This window comes from Eptatretus burgeri, chromosome 9, assembly GCF_056783735.1.
Source record: "Eptatretus burgeri isolate ZD-2024b chromosome 9, Ebu_testis_v1, whole genome shotgun sequence".
NCBI lineage: Eukaryota > Metazoa > Chordata > Myxini > Myxiniformes > Myxinidae > Eptatretus > Eptatretus burgeri.
In genome coordinates, this window is record NC_140969.1 from 22,532,760 (window position 1) to 22,549,954 (window position 17,195).

The following is a 17,195-nucleotide window of genomic DNA, read 5'->3' on the forward strand; positions in this document are numbered from 1 at the left end:
AAATGAGAGGGAGGGTGGTGGTATGGTGCGGTTGCAAGGAGTTGAGGTGGGGAAGGTGGATTGGTTTAAATACTTGGGATCAACTGTCCAAAGTAACGGAGAGTGTGGGAGAGAAGTGAAAAAGAGTGCAGGCAGGATGGAGTGGGTGGAGAAGAGTTGCAGGAGTGATTTGTGACAGAAGGGTAGCTGCAAGAGTGAAGGGGAAAGTATATAAGATGGTAGTGAGACCAGCTATGTTGTATGGTTTGGAGGCGGTGGCACTCACAAAAAGAAGGAAGCAGAGCTGGAGGTGGCAGAGTTAAAGATGCTGCGATTCTTGTTGGGAGTGACGAGGATGGACAGGATAAGGAATGAGTATATTCGAGGGACAGCGCAGGTCGGACGGTTTGGAGACAAAGTGAGAGAGGCGAGATTGAGATGGTTTGGACATGTTCACAGGAGGGAAGCGGAGTATATCGGGAGAAGGATGCTGAGGATGGAGCCGCCAGGCAGGAGAAGAGGAAGGCCAAAGAAGAGGTTCATGGATGCGGTGAGGGCGGACATGCGGGTGGTTGGAGTGTCAATGGAAGATGTGGAGGATAGAGCGAAATGGAGACGGTTGATCCGCTGTGGCGACCCCTAACGGGAGCAGCCGAAAGAAGAAGAATATCGTAACTAATAATACTTCATCTTGTTCCACTCATGCAGATCGACCCTCGCCTTCACAACAGCGACCTTTATACACGAATGATTTATTTTTTATGAAACACTTACAAAAGCACGACGTATGCAAATTTATTATTATTTTACATAGCATTGATCATTTGTGGTTCAGGTATGTTTTCTAGAGTCTAACACTATCTTATTCCTAGGTCCTTTGTGATCCAAAAGCTACCTCTGCCTATCCATCGCCCCTTCCTCAATGCTCGATAACACAGGGGGGCACGTTTACAAGGCTTGCTGGATTACAACGACTCACGGTAAACTCGGTTTTCAGTCTCTCTGATCACTGTGTAAAAAAAAAATATATATATAATTAACTGAGTTGTGTTTCATGTTGAATCCATCGACATACTGTACTATACTTCATGAAAAAGGGTTGGTCTTGGAGAGATGGGAGAACAGGACCATGAAGTGACAGGACAGGACAGGATAGGAAGTGGAACAGAGAAGAGTGAAGGAGTATTATGGTATCTGGTAGAGGAGTGAGAAGGATTCAAAATGCCATGACATGTAGACTGTGCCTTGTTGTGTTCATCAAATAAATAATTGAATCACCTTTATGTTTATCAGGGCAGTTCAATTTATCAAAGTAATCAATCATTAATACACATTCAAACTTACAATGCAGCCTTTTCTGATGTGTAGTTGTCCTGATTATCTGCAGGAACCATTAACTTTCAGCGTCATTCTGCATTACAAGCCACGTGATCAAGGGTTTATTGAGCAAAGATCGACGGTGAACCTGGGCTTTCCACTCATCTCACACATCCTGCACAATGAAGACCCTTCGAGACTCCAACCCACGAGCGAACATCGATGAAATTCAAACGGGTTTAGAGAAGAAACAATAATCCACCACTTCTTCCCACAAGCTTCAGCCGTCATCATCATTATTATTGTTCATCAATTACCGCTGACATAATAGACTGTTGGACAATATGATGATCATCATTGCATTTGTTGTTATTTAGGTTGAAGAAAGTAAATGCACTGATCAAAGGTTTCTATGAAACACAGTAAAGTGCATACAAGCTGTCTGATCTTGAGTCCAACTCCCAATGGGATTGAATTCAACTAAACCTGTATTGTTGTGCTGTGACATTGGGGGTGCTGAATTGTAGAGTACACAGACCTGTTTGTGGGGGAGGCGATACAGATGCAAAGAAATATTAGCAATGGCCTTTGAATTTTTCATAAAGGCAGAATGCCATTTAAAATACTGGATCCATTATTCCTTATTCCTCAAGGTTCACGCAAATGAAGTGGAACCCGACAGAGAAATGGAGGAAGACATTCCTTTACAAATAAAGTGGTTTATTCAAAGGTGTGTTATTAAAGGATGAGGACAAGGGTAGACAAGATGCTATGAATAAATACACAGGACGAGCCAAGCAGTCGACAGACACCAGCCGGGACGAGTGACATGCAAAATTATTTACAATGAAAATAAATAACCCATTCTGGTGCCAAATACGGGATTCACACAACAAAGGGGAAGGCAAGGGCTTGAGCAAGCATGAAGCTGGTGGTGCAGTCCAACTTACGTGCTAAGCATGGTCACGGCCCATGTCAACCCTGGGACCATCGTCGTGCAGACAGAGTCCCTTTCATTGGCCAATCAGTCTGTGGGTGTCATCATCTTAAAAAGTCTTCCATCCCTCTCCAGTGCTCCACAGCAGACCTCACCACTCTGGCTTGCAGGGCACTGGCCAAACAATTTGTGGTCATTCTTTTAAAAGCAGGTAGTGTTTTTCGCTGCCTTTGAAATGTCCAAGTCCTCACCCGGCCTCACTTGAAAACAGGAGATTTTACACAACAATCTTACTGTATCTCCTATATAATTAAAACTCACTGCCTCCTCCATACACGTCTTACAATAAGACTTTCCTCAGGACAAAAAAAAAATCATCATGAGAAATGCAGCCTGCACCATTACATAATCCATACTATTCTCAATACAATCGAGCTATACATTTTCCCCACCCCACACAACAATATTGTTGGAGTGGTCACATCAGCTAATCAGTCTAGATGCTCCAAGCCAGATCAAGGGACTATTTGCATCTATACGTCGCTCAATTTTGATAGTTTGTGGCTGAGCGGGCGACGCATCAGATTTCCCTCCACACCAGACAACGAAAAGGGCAGCGTTAAGTGGATTGCATTGTCTAGCGGGAGAGTAATTTCAATGAAGCATTACACGCTCAAGTCCAAATTATACTCTAAACTGCAAAGGATGATAAAAGCCAACACGGCTATTTCCCGAGCAATTGTGACAGTCCGAAGAACTCAATGAGAACCAGTGAATTCAAAGTGTAGTGAGCGAGAGAAGTAATGCACTCATTATAATCAACTTATTTTCAATACAAGAGGATCCAGGGTTTCGTACAGGTGGAAGGTCTCAATTAGTCTATCCATAAGGGCCTCAAGCATTCCACAGAAGAAACAGATAGAAAAGGCACAGAATACCCCAGTTTGACCCATACAGGTGTCACGAGTCCAACAGGGTGTGTCCTCAGCGTGAGAGGCAAGCAAGCACCCAACAGTGTTGAAAATATAAAATTCAATTGAAATTAAGTACCGGTAGTGCCTCAATCAGACAGATGTCCATCAGATTGAGAGTGAACCAATTGCTTCATCACACTTTGCACCAATCACATGGGGTAAATATTCAGCAGGCAAGAGTTTAGGATGGCTCCACTTGTAGGTTGGATCCACAGCTGCCCCTTTCATCTGAATCAAATATGGATGCGAGTCAAAGACAGTGAAAAAGAAAGGAAGAAGATTGACAGTTTTGAAATGTGTTGTTGGTGACAAATGTTAAAAACTCCACGGACTGCAAGAAGAATAAACAAATCAGTGCTCGAAGAAATGAGACCACCATGTACATGAGAAGAGCTGATGCTAAAACAGAAACTGTCATAATTTGGACACATCATGCGTGCAGAAAATGAACGTCTGGAGAAGTCAACCATGCTGGATACGATTGAGGGAAGAAGAGGAAGTAAAGAGGCTGACCTTGGATGCACTGCATGGATGGAGTAAAGGCTGCAACCATACTGTCTCTACCAGAGTTTTGGGAAACAGTGCAGGATAGGGATGTTGGGAGAAATATGATCATGAATGTCACCGGGAGTCGGACACGACTTGACGGAACTAGATATAAAAGTAGACAGCAGTATCCATCCATTGGGACCATACTCTGTACAGAGTGTCGGTGCTGCTGAAGCAGTCTCCTGCGCTATTGGGCACAATCTTAGATGGGTCATCACTGACGCAGGATACTCGAATGGCTCAATCATCCCAGCAAGCTGGTACTCATTTTGCCGACCTCGGAAGGATGACGGGCTGAGTCAAAGAGTGAGCGGGATTTGAACTCACGACCCCAGGATCCCAAGCCCGCCACCCTAACCATAAAGCCAACGCCAGGCTTACAGCAGTATACATAGTTCGTTTGTTTTGAAATCTTTGGCAAATTATTTTCATTACAAGGCAGTTATTTCATGTACCTCCGTGCCTTTATACTTTTGTTTTTTTGCACGCATGAGGTGTCCAAAGTATGACGATTTCTGTTTTAGCATCAGTGCTTCTAACATACATGGTGGTCTAATTAATTCAAGCATCGATTTGTTCTTCTACTTGCAGGCCATGGAATTTTTAACATTCCTCTCCTTTATTTATTTTTTTTTTTTAAACATGTCATGGAGGCAATTTACACAAATCAAATGGAGGACAAATACATCAATGTAGTTTTACAGTCGCAGGACCGTTCCAGTTACCTGGTTCAAGTCCTGCGGGTCGTGTCAAAACAACCACAACTGCCAGCTAAGTTCACAGCCCTGAGCAAGTTCCCGGGCCTGTTTGCCACATTCCCTACTCGTTGGGCCACGGAATTAACTTGAGGGAGCACCAAAAGACGCTCGCGACATCCAATTCGGCCGAGCAAACCGTCGAAGCATAAGCGCGGTCTGAGGCCGGTTTGAACCGGCTTTCCAAACTTCAACCACCATAAACCACCAAACGAGACAGCCGGAACAAGTAAAATCCACCCGGAGACCAGGTATGTTTAGTAACCAGCAAATGTTCAGGGGAAGGATTACTTGAAGTAAAAACAGTGCAAATGTGAATGTAATGAATAAAGAATAAAATCACCCTTTACTCGACATACTCAACCTCGAAACGAACTAATTTAACAGTAGATTCCTTAACTATTCTAATCTTTTGGACCATTCAATCACACGACAAAAGACATACATAGGGAAATTTATGACAAGAAGAAATATAGTTGGCAAAGCAGATAATGAGCTTGGCAAGAAGGCTGGTGGCAGTTTGGTTCCACTGCAGATTGGTTCCACAGCAAATGTCCCATCGCCTCCATGGTGAGGAGAGGAGGGAGCATAGCTCTGTTCTGGCGGGGCATAGTTGGGCTCACCAGGAGCAGGTGAGATGCTCAGTTTCTTCTGCACCAATTCCATGGAGCGATTCTGATATTCCTTCTCCCTCTGCACCTGCGTTTTTAATCACCGCTCTCTCGACGGGCTCATTCGGACGTTAACGCCACAGCACAATTGGCTGTCACGGAATTTTAGCACCACGAGTCGTAACCACCAGTCAAAAGCCCTAACAAACTTTCCATGTGCCGACTGGTGATTTTAACACCGCATTTGACAACACCTGCACATTCTCACATGCTTTATTTGCACCTCAATGTTTTGTGTGTCCTTAAAAAAAACAACAAAACATTTAAATATATACAGAAGAAAAACAAACAAACAGCCAAAGGTTCGGTGGAGGAAGAAACACCAGCAGGGCAGGGAAAACGAACATTGATGTACACGCTATTGTGACGCATACCTCGCGTCACAATTAATTACATTCTGCTTATTCTAAACAAATACTAAGGGATAAATAACATTATACAAACCAGGTTTATCCACAAAGAGTCAGTCCCACAACAATATTTTAACAATAATTATAAGTCGGTCAGTAGACATCAGTATACTGTAGTTTAACAAGAATTACAAGGGCATTGGTAAACAATGAATAAACACATTTGGGATTTGATAGATATAGGAATGCTTTGAGGCCAAGCATATTTATTAGGAATTGCACAAGTATGATATGGTTAGTTCCCAGGTCAGGGTCAGGTATGGGAGTATGCGCCAGAGCAGCTCGTCGCTGTGTCCACTTCCCGCCAGTACTCCAGGGGCCTCCGTCTGGCCATCCCCCAGGCAGATGCCACGCCCATCCCCATCTCCTTGAGATGATGGTCAACCTGTTGCAACCATGAGGCATGTGGTCGGCCCATTGGCCTCCTCCACTCACGAGGCTCCCTCGCTGAGAGAATCTGGTGAGCCGGATCAGCGTCAGGAAAATGAGCCACATGTCCATACAGCCGCAGCTGACACTCATGGACTAGGCAGGTAACAAATCTCATTTGAGTCTCTCTCTCAACAACTGCTCGTTGGACACAAAGTCTGACCAGCGATAGCCAAGGAGTCTCCGAAGAGACCTGGTACCAAAGGAATGAAGTCTCCGTCTCAGATCCTTGGTCAGAGTCCAAGGTTAACATCCGTAAAGCAAGACTGGAAGCACCAAGGACCTGAAGACTCGGACTTTCGTCCTCCCGCACAGGTACCGACAGCGCCACACCCCATGATCCAATGAATCCATGGCTCCTCAGGCCCGACCCAGACGTCTATTGACCTCTGACTCAGCCAGCAGAGACATGAACATCACTGCCAAGGTAAGTGAATCTCTCCATGACTTCAACATCCTCACCACAAACAGGTACAGACAGGTAATTTGCCCAAATTATTATTCAATCTACCATACTGTGTTTTACAGAGCATTGGTTCTACCGAAGCAGTTTCTTGGCAAGGGTCATGCTGGGTGGTTTGCTATCCCTCTCCCAGCAGTAGTATGGGCAGGAATTTGTAATTTTCTCAAGTTGCTCACGATAGCTCACCAACACTTCGTAAAGGACACTGAGGGGGGCGGGGTCTTTAACATCAACAAAGTAATGCTGGCAGATGGGATTCCCAGTTTAACGTCCATCTGAGGAACGGCACATACTTTGATGAATCCCCCTGCCTGTGAAACACAGGGGATGACAGTTTATAGCTGGGTCAGGACTCGAACCCAGGCGAGACAGCTTAGAGGCGTGTACATGCGTACCCCTAGGCCATCCTGTCAGCCCTCCCAAAAATTACAGCCTTAACACAATGTAGCACTGACATCCCAAGGGGTTGTAGAACCTTAAAAAAAATTTTTTTTTTAAGTTGTTCCATCCATTCCGAAGAATTTTATTCCAACAAAAATACAAGCATTCACTCAATTCTCAAGGTGTTACAAGAGAGGCTCATCCTCACAATTAATTTCATCATTGACAAGCTGATACAGCAGTATACAGTGCAAGTGGGATTAAAAATAAACATACATGTCACACACAGAAGCAAGGGCAGACATGCCACACACGATGACGACGACGAGACAATGCACTCATTTGACAGGTTGAAAAGTTTACGTACTTGGCATCAATGGGAAGAGGAGATGCAGATGTAAGACAATGGTTATACAAAAAGCAAGGGTGATTTTAGCTGTCCATCCTGGTTTTGAATCCCTACCCAGCAAGAAACGTTCAATGCTGGACGATACATTAACGCATGTGCAGTACATCGGATGGAAGTTCGGCCAGAGGACCCGTCCGTCAAAACTAGTCATTAGTTGTGGCTAAAGTTTCCATGGGGACTTTCGCAAAGAGCAGGATGACGAAAGGAACAAGCAACCAAAAAATAAATAAAATAAAAACTTGAAAGAAAGCAGATCAAGTAATCCGTAACTAACTACGAGCTTAAGCAAAAAGACAGAAAATAATCTCTAGTGGTGGTACAGCATTATCGTGCTTCTATTCTGCCAATCCACCAGACACCAAAAGGTATTTGATGGAGCAATTTCAGACAAAACCCTTTGGCTTGTTCAAACACCTGACTCCCTAATGAAGGACACAGGTGTGTAAATGCAGGTATTGTCAGTGCAACACCTGATATTCAGACCTCAATGCTTTTATTCAATGCACGAAACATTTTTAGTGCACAATCACCCGCATCAAGCACCCAGAGAATACCCTCAGCAGTACAGGCAAGGCCGATGGGTAAATGTAGACCGTGTGCAACGGCAAGTCCTTCTTTCCAAGCACCATCTGCACAAAGACCAAAGGTCAACACCCTGCCGAGCAAATCCGCCACGAAGATGGTGCCACCCGGGAGCACGGTAAGAGCACGCACACCGCAGCTTGGTGCACATGCACCAAACGCTTGTAGCCTCCTCAACAAGTCCCCATGGAGAGAGAACATCACCAGCTGCACAGCATCAGGGCCGTGTTCCGCCACACATACGAGACGACCGGTAGAACACACCCTGAGCTGCCGTGGACCATTCAAGCCAGAGCACAAGACACGAGCGGTCACCGGTTCACCGTGGACCACTCTTGGACCCACCAGCAGCAGGAAAAGTGAGCCGGTTCCTGAATCGGCCACCAGCACCTGGCTTTTCTCTTTGGATCCTCGGTATTTGCTCATTTTCAAACATTCTTGTGAATCTAGAATGTGGTATCGCTGCTGTTGTCCCGTGGTGTCTGTATTTTTAAAATGTCCTCCATCAGCAGTTTCTCTGTGTTGATCTTCCCAATCTTCATTCTTTAGTTGTTTCACGTATTCATGATGAAGCCCCGAGACACGTTCTCTGCACTTCCACGCACCCCCATCTACTTTGCCATTGTCCTTCGTTGGATTCTCATCGACACCATACAAGTCGTGATCATCTGGAAAGTGCTCAGAATCAATCTCAACTACGTCGAGTCCCCATGGCTGCTCGATTGGTAGTGGGTTACGCAGTGGTAAAGGAGTTAAATAACCAAGAGGAAGAATTTGAAGTGCCGTAGGAACAGAAGGGCAGCCCTCACACATGGCCCAGATACAACAAGACGACGCATCAGAGAAAAGAATGATTCCTGCCCTTGTGCTAGTCACGTCCAGTGGAAATATCTGTGCTTGGCCAGTACAGGGTAATCGAACAGAGGAGTGCTCATGACAGTCGTAATAACCAATGTTGTGATTTTCTCTAACAAATACATCTTTGGTAGAACTGTGGTTGCTGCAGTGATGACTGGACTTCAAGTGTAAGGTGTCCATATTGAGACTCCCAGGAGAGAAACAGGACACCAAGGGTCCCGCTCTCTGTGCCACCAAGAGGCGAGCGCTTGCGCGGCTGAGCGCAAGTGCACCTGGGTTTGAGATTTGACCTGGGTGGAATCCCCAACCACCAACCCAGTAAATAGGTGGTGGAAACGAGTGGCAAGACCGGAGCAACGTGAGGGAGCACATCGATTTATGATGTAAGTTGGTATCATCAGGTCCTTGGTGCAAGTTCACCGCTGTGGTAGAAACCTCTGGTTGTCTCTTTAGTTTTGACAGCTTGAGATTCCTGCCGTCTTCAGAATGGAGAAGCTGCAGTACTGACAGAAGTGGAAAGCAGTCAGCCACTTGAACAGGGCAGTACCTCCTTCTACAGAATGGGCACGACAGTAGCATGTGATCACTAGCACACGTGACACAGCGATGCCACAGTGCCGCTTTAGTCCCTTGCCTTCCACAGTCTGAGTCGTTTCTGTGCTGGTGTCCATCATCCCTCGTGTCAACCATTCCGTCCCATTTTCCACTTCCCAGGTCCCTCTCACTTTCTCTCTCCCCCTCAACCTGCCTGTAGTTGCCTTCGCTGCACGCCGCACACACCACGTGTCCACAAGGGAGGCTCTGCGGGCGCCTCAGGCCTTGCTCACGAAACGGTTCGAAGCACACGAGGCATTCCAACACGGATTCCAACAAGTTAGAGAGTGGGACATGGACCGAACCAGACTGCGCCATGACCCGACAATTTGTGCGCTTCTTCTTCCTCCTCCACAATTACTTTGGGAATTTAATGGCAGCTTGAGATCGTCTGCTCTATATATGCCACTGCATAAAAATAAACATCCAGATTCACTGGGTGACATAAGACCGACCCCTCGATACTCAATCAGTTTCTTTCAATAGGCTGAGAGTGACCTGGAGGTATTTAGACTCACCTCAAAGCTGTCCAGCCTGGGTTTGAATCCCACCCAACGCAGCTATAAACTGTCATCCCGGTGTTTCACAGGCAGGGCGATTCATCAGTGTGTGCGCATGTGCTATCCCTCGGATGGACGTCAAACTGGGCGTCCCCTCCGCCACCCGTTGGTAGACGCTAAGGATCCATGGTGTCCTTCACGAAGAAGAGTAGGCGAGCTACCACCGGCATCAAAAGAGTAGGCGAGCTACCGCCGGCATCAAAAGAGTAGGCGAGCTACCGCCGGCACCAAAAGAGTAGGCGAGCTACCGCCGGCATCAAAAGAGTAGGCGAGATACCGCCGGCACCAGAAGAGTAGGCGAGCTACCGCCGGCACCAAAAGAGTAGGCGAGCTACCGCCGGCACCAAAAGAGTAGGTGAGCTCCCGCCCGCACCAAAAGAGTTGGCGAGATACCGCTGGCACCAAAAGAGTAGGTGAGCTACCGCCCACACCAAAAGAGTTGGCGAGATACCGCTGGCACCAAAAGAGTAGGCGAGCTACCGCCGGCACCAAAAGAGTAGGTGAGCTCCCGCCCGCACCAAAAGAGTTGGCGAGATACCGCTGGCACCAAAAGAGTAGGCGAGCTACCGCCCGCACCAAAAGAGTTGGCGAGATAACGCTGGCACCAAAAGAGTAGGCGAGCTACCGCCGGCACCAAAAGAGTAGGCGAGCTATCGTCGGCACCAAAAGAGTAGGTGAGCTATCGCCGGCACCAAAAGAGTAGGCGAGCGATCACCAGCACTCTGAACAAATTACAAATCCCTGTTGTCCTTAAGCATACGAACAAAGTTTCATTCACAAATTTAATAGTTCATGGATAATTTAGTCCACTCTGCCAATCAATCTCTTCTTTTAAGTGAATCCCGATAGAGCAGACATATTACCGGATGCAAGTCGTGTTTTCAGTACCTCATATACAAGCTGAATGGACGTTGCATTCCCAATATAGCGCGATGCTGGCTACATGACGGTCGTAACCCGATGGAATGACGTCACATTCTACATGTAAATCGACAATGAATGCACGCGCTAAGATATCCACACGTCTGAACTTCCAACATTAACTGATATAGAAATATATATATATATATATCCCATTTGAATGAAGCCTGAGACAGGGAATTCAGCAAGGGTTCCAAGCACACAATCACTTGCACTTTTTGAAAGGGGCACTGTCAGCTCAATGTCAACAGGAGTATCAATGGAAAGCAGTGGGGTCAATGGGTTCAATGCTCCAAGTGAATTAGATTTGGTTATCCATTTTCTTGTAAAATCGTATTGCTTTCGTAAAAGCAAACGATGCATTTACAAAATATCGCTTACCAATGCCATTCAATACGGCCCAAAATGCTCGGTGCGCATGCGCAGAAACACCAGGAAGCCACAGAGTTCGAGGTGAAATAAAACTTGCTGTTTCTGCGATTAGTGTTGTCATCTGAAATGACTCACAAAGCTTCTGAAAAAAGCCGAAAATACTTGGAAAAGTACCTGAGAGAAAGGGCTGTGCTTCTTTGATTAGATTAGGATGAAATCTAATCAAATGAAAGATTAGGAGAACTCTCAACTTGTAGTACAAAGTCTCAACCAGGTGGGCTGGTGCAAAGCTCGAGTGAGATGTGCATTACCCTCACCCCCCCCCCCCCCAACGGATTGCTACCAGTGAATGGACTGTGTATCTGGATTAGAGTCTTCTGAACACCAATGGGAAGGACATATCTGGGGCTTGTTCATGTACAGGGTAAGTTTAAAATGATATTTACTGGTAATCAAGTTGGGAGTGTGGGTTACAGGAGCTGTGAGGGCTGTGAAAAATATATCGTTTGTTTGCTTCCAGGGCCACAAAAAATTATAATACATTTTTGCATCCATTGCTAAAAGTTGAAGAGTGTGTGCGTGTTATAGCGACGGCCAACACTAGATTGTACTCCACTTGAAATGTCACGAACCCAGCACCTCTCAATCACATGCATGGACATTTCTTGCATTCCTCTATTTCCCAGAGTCCGATTTGCATTGAAGAACAATTATGGATTAATCATTTTAAAATTGCCACTCTTTCTCTATAAATGCTGAAAATTATGTCCAAAAGACGATTTGAATCACAGATTTCACGCTCGGGACGGCAGGTTGAAAATGCCTGGCGAGAACTGAATCGGTGTAAAATAAAAAAAAAATAAAAACACACACACACACACAAACACACACGCACACACACACACACACACACACACACACACACACACACACACACACACACACACACACACACACACACACACACACACACACACACACACACACACACACACACACACACACACACACACACACACACACACACACACGGCCTCATTTAGAATTGATCGTCATTTTGAAAGTCATGTATTCGCAACATCCACGTGGTCACATGGTGTGATGCACAAGGTGGGGAAAGTGGAGGTAAGAGTTCTGCTCCCTCTGCAGGGAATCAGAAAGGGTAAAGGGGGTCAGGGGGTGGGGGAAGTAACAGTTCTCACCTTGAAAGGAAGATCTGTTTTTTTCGAATTCAGAATAGGAACATTGCAACAAAACCAGAAGTGAGTACTTCATTCAAAGAGCCACCACGGATGACGAGTACCAGAATAGAGGGAGCGTTGTGTTGCATTATCATTCTCAACCAAGCTTATCTACTTTAATCCAATGGGATTCTCTTGAGGAAGTGCGAATCACGAAATGAAACATCAGGATCACAGTTTAAGGTGGCATAAGCAAATACTGCACGGACAATTAATTTATAATCAACCGTACAACGAGAACAGTACTCGGTTGAGAGCATACCTCTGCCAGACTGAACAGTTTACGTTTTGGATCTCACCGATAGGCCAAAGTCGAATCGGCTTGTTCTAGTCACCAAATCAACTCAACCACATAGTTTTGGCATAATCCATCCACAACTTTTTGAAATATCATGCTAAGTATCGTTTTTGGCCCAATCTCTCTTTGTTGCAAAGAAAAAAAAAGTAAATTCTCGTATCCGGATGCGGATCTTCACCAAAATCAAATCAATTTGTCCTTACATCACACATCCAACCTGCCCACCAAGTTTCGTCCGAATCCGTTCATAACTTTTTGAAAAACCCTGCTCGCAGACAGACAGACAAACAAAACCCCCATCCACTTTCAGTGGCAGAGGTAATTGGTGTTCCATTTACAACAGGAAACAAAAGTGCTTTTCAGATTATAATTTTAGGCACACGAGTGGAAAAGTCGTTCATTGGAATTACCCCGAAAAATAAATAAAAATAACAAGTAGAGGTAGATTCAAAGTACACCGCCCCCATGCCGAATAATTAAACAAGCAGTCATAGACTGGTACTTACGAAATCATCAACTTGACCTCTGACCTTGTCTAATAAAAGCTGTCTCTAGAGAAGGTAGCGACGCAAACCAGAAGTTTCTACGATGATTCTGTACCAAACCATCAAAAATCGAATGTTTGACCTCACTGTGACCTTGACCAAAATCTAATCAGCGCTAGCAATCACCCTCCTGAATCACGTGGTGTAATTTGACATTGGTAGCTTCTTCCGTTCTCGAGTTATCGTGCCTACAAACAAACAAACAAACACACACACACACAAACAAACACACAAACAGAGGACGGAAGTCATCAATATACTTACGAAATCAACAAAGAAAACGGAATAAAAACTGAGGACTCCATTCATTCGGCGCCCGGCGATGATGTCATGCATCGCCTGGATATGGAATTGGGAAGGAGCGGTGTACAAAAACCAATGAGCAACGCTGGCTTAATGTTCTGGCCAGGACACCATGGTAAGAAACAATTTAGAACACATACTCCACTCTTGGACAATGGATACCGGGTGTAGTGGCGTGCGCCTGTAATCCGGCTACTCGGAGGCTTGGGTTGGAGGATCGCTTGAGGACGGGAGCTCTGTGCTGGGCCACGCTATGAGAGGGTGTAGGGCAGCCCGGAATCACGGCGAAACCCAATCCATATCCCTGTGTCGTAAGAGGCGACCAGGGTTGCGTCAGGAAGGGCATCCAGCGTAAAACCTATGCCAAATCAGTATGCGGATCATAACGGATGATCCGCTGTGGCGACCCCTAACGGGAGCAGTCGAAAGACGAACAACAACAACAACTCTACTCTTGGACAATGGCTGATCCAACATCTTCATCCAACACAGAAAACGAATTGGACTATTCTTAGAGGAGTCAATTGCTTTTGGGGATGATTATCATGTTGATGTTGAGCGTGGGACAATTCGGTCGTGCTGTACATGTTCGAACCCCAAATCAAAAGTGGAGATGGTGACGATCACGTATTGCCTGTCGAGCACAACCAACACGAGGATGTGGAAAGAAGCAACAATGAATGACTGGTAAATGCAAGTGCATGACTGTGTTTATATTTTAAATTACCACGTGCACTCAAGTCACATGGTGCATTACGTCACGCAATTGCGGAATTTTTGTGGGGAGGGGTGGGCCTGGGAGTGGCATAAAACGCACTCGGAGGACAAAAACAAACAACCAACAACATCAAAAAAACCAACATCCTCGATTCAGAAGCTTTTCTTTTTGCATGAAAAATAATTACGAAAGCAGTGATTCGCAACACCATTAGCATTTACTTAGAACAGAAAGCTCTAATTCAGTAAACCTTCAAATTCTACATTTTGGACTTTTAAAGTCTGTTATCCGAAGCAAAACAGCAAAAAAATAAAATAAAATAAAATAAAATAAAAACAAGCCGAGGTTGGGAGGGGGGGGGGGAACCGTGTGTGGTTTAATATCTGCCAGACACAGCTAACAATACTATCACCTCAATACATTGGAAAGGAACAAAACAAAACAAAACAAAACGACAACAAAAAAAACCCCATAAACCTGTATTGCATCTGGCACAACTTCGTCATGCAGATCGCAAATTTCAATAGCATTAGGTATGCCAACAAAGCAGTGAATGAATCAGCATCGCAAATTAAAACAAAATAAAATAAAAATAATATTAACAATAAACCAACGCACCTCTCATCACCAGAGTAGAATGAATGGCTTGCTCTTGTGGAAGCAACATGGCCATCCTGTTTATACATACATCTGCAACACTTCTCAAAATCCCTTTAATTCAAACTTCAACAACAACAACAACAACAACAAAAAAGAACTTTTAAATACATAAACATTTACACAAAATTTATGACAATGGCATCAGCAATACTGTATCCAGTTTGCACTCTTCATGAGGCATCAGCAGTGTCTTTGGGTACATCAAGCCAACTGACGGTTGGCAAATAAACTTGTATAGGTAAGCATTGTGTCATCATCACATTATGGCCTGAAGCTCAGAATTTAAATAAAAAAAACAAAAACAATTCTTTATGGAAATGAGAAAAACGAACAGGACAAGAATGCAAAATATACAACTCGTCCGAAATACCTTCCTCGAGGATTTTTAGTTAACGTGTACTCGCTTTTCCCTCATTCCGAAGTGACCAGCTTGAACTCCGCTGAAGGATACCTTTCCTTAGTGAAGACCTTTTTTTTTTTTTTTTGTAAAGGAGCAGCTCAAATTCTTCAACCTTGAAACTACCCTGGCACAGCTAAAACGAGAAAACAAGGCCCTGACGACATTGCACGTCAATAGACACCATCACATTCCACAAGCCTCAATTACATCATTCCAAATTGGAACAAAACTCGCTGGAACCTTTGTGCAGATGTTACACGCCCCGATGATGTATGCCAAGCAATTCATGGGAATAATTTACCATGGAGCGAAGAACACACAAGTACGTACAACTTGCCGCAGCTGCGGTGACAAGCGACGGACGGAGCCTGTTCTGAGCCGGCAAAGGCTTTCGCAACTGATCGCTATTGAGCCGATGCAAAAACTACTTAAGAAAAAACTGCCATGAGAGGGAACGCTGTACCACCACACTCCTGGTCTCGAATCACGAGGGGAAAGGAGGGGTAAAGGAGGGAGGGGATGTGCATAAAGGAGGGGGAAAACAAAAGAGAAGGTGTGCCACAACGCTCTGGACATCAAGTCACGGGAGTTGTACCATGCATGCCATTCACAGTGCCATTCACTCTGTGCTTCCCCAGAGCTTCCTCTAAGCATTTCGCAAGCAGGTGCCGATCCATCTGCAGACACATCATCACATTTGCTCATGAGATTCCTTTGCTTATGACACCTGGGCAAATGTACAAGAAATGCTACGAGCCACAGAATACACCACGAGATGTAGTGATGATATACATTTAAGACAGAGTTCCCTTAAAAGTAACTTCATCACAGGAGGAGGCCATTTGGCCCATCAAAGCCGTGCTTTATCCTTTTTAAATCCTGAGCGTCAAACAAGGAAGCAGCACGTACCATTTTAAAAGTATGACTCGGCCGGGGTTTGAACCACAGACATCCTAGACTCGGAGCAAACATTCAAACAGTTACACCACTGGGTCTGGTTGAACAACCGAGGATATAAAAAACAACATCCTGATTTTTGTGATTTTTTTTTTAAGGCGATTTTAATCCACTGCAACTTTCACCATCATCCATGAAATTTCTTGGACAGACCACATTTCCAACATGGCCTCCAAAGTCAGCTTCTTTTGTTGGTACTCAGTTGGTTTGGGCATCCTTCATCATGCAAGGCCTTTCCTTGGCCAATCTGAACTTTTGACAACCTACAAGACCTTCATTCACAGTTTGGAGTACTGCTCTCCCCTTTGAACTGGCACCCCTGCCTCAGCTTCCCCTTCTTGACGCCATGGAAAGAAAGGCCCTCAACATCAATAGGCTGTTACTCTCAACTCCGACAAGTTGGTTGCTTCGTCAGTCTCAGCAGCACACACATGTTGAGCCAGTAACCCTCTTCTTGTTAATTTCACTGCTCACCTCCACTCATTTGTTCCTCTTTCATCTCACCTGTGGAACAAACCTCCCCAATCTGTTCAGTCCCATTCTTCCATCCAGAGCTTCAAGACAGCTGTTCACCATTACCACATGTCATCCACCATCCATACTCATCTCTTCTACCCCAAATGACAGCATTCCCTTTTTTTCTTCTTTTTTTTTACAGGATATGGTGATTTTCCCCCCTCTCCCTCACCTCTTCATTGGTTAGTCGTCAGTTGGTTTGTTCCTTTTCTGTTCCATCCCCGCTTTAACCTTCCTCTTCTTGCTGCGTTCCATTTAGCTTGACCACCCCATGTGTCTTTCTCCCCTTCCCCTTGATCTCACGTTCACTTACACTCTGCTGTTGGTGTTTCCTCCTTTCCATTCCATTCTGCTGTATGTAGTTCTTGCACGAACCTCGATTTTGTACAGTATATA

The 17,195-nt window shown here is 45.1% G+C and overlaps 3 protein-coding genes and 1 pseudogene across 4 annotated transcripts in view; 2 read left to right on the forward strand and 2 right to left on the reverse strand.

Annotated features, from left to right (window-relative positions):
• LOC147019699 (mucosa-associated lymphoid tissue lymphoma translocation protein 1 homolog) overlaps nucleotides 1-1,921 on the forward strand; it is a 102,467-nt gene extending 100,546 nt beyond the window's left edge. Inside the window, 3 exon segments of the mRNA XM_085894353.1 lie at nucleotides 852-959; nucleotides 1,367-1,485; nucleotides 1,487-1,921. Coding sequence (XP_085750479.1) covers nucleotides 852-959; nucleotides 1,367-1,485; nucleotides 1,487-1,553 — 294 coding nt within the window. The 3' untranslated portion in view covers nucleotides 1,554-1,921.
• Nucleotides 1-10,151, reverse strand: part of LOC147019700 (uncharacterized) — a 74,865-nt gene extending 64,714 nt beyond the window's left edge. The window contains exons 1-2 of one of the 2 annotated variants that reach the window (XM_085894354.1): nucleotides 9,827-10,151; nucleotides 3,284-3,435 (exon numbers count right to left, since the gene is read on the reverse strand). The gene's annotated coding sequence lies outside the window, so the exon portion shown is untranslated. The remainder of the gene's footprint in view (nucleotides 1-3,283; nucleotides 3,436-9,826) is intronic. The other variant, XM_085894355.1, reaches the window with a different exon arrangement.
• A 3,557-nt stretch (nucleotides 10,152-13,708) lies between these two features.
• Nucleotides 13,709-13,849, forward strand: LOC147019701 (signal recognition particle RNA; annotated as a pseudogene).
• A 1,114-nt stretch (nucleotides 13,850-14,963) lies between these two features.
• The window catches only part of NRBP1 (nuclear receptor binding protein 1), a 37,180-nt gene continuing 34,948 nt past the window's right edge, over nucleotides 14,964-17,195 (reverse strand). Inside the window, exon 17 of the mRNA XM_085894356.1 lies at nucleotides 14,964-16,003. Within this exon, the coding sequence (XP_085750482.1) occupies nucleotides 15,902-16,003 (102 nt within the window). The 3' untranslated portion in view covers nucleotides 14,964-15,901. The remainder of the gene's footprint in view (nucleotides 16,004-17,195) is intronic.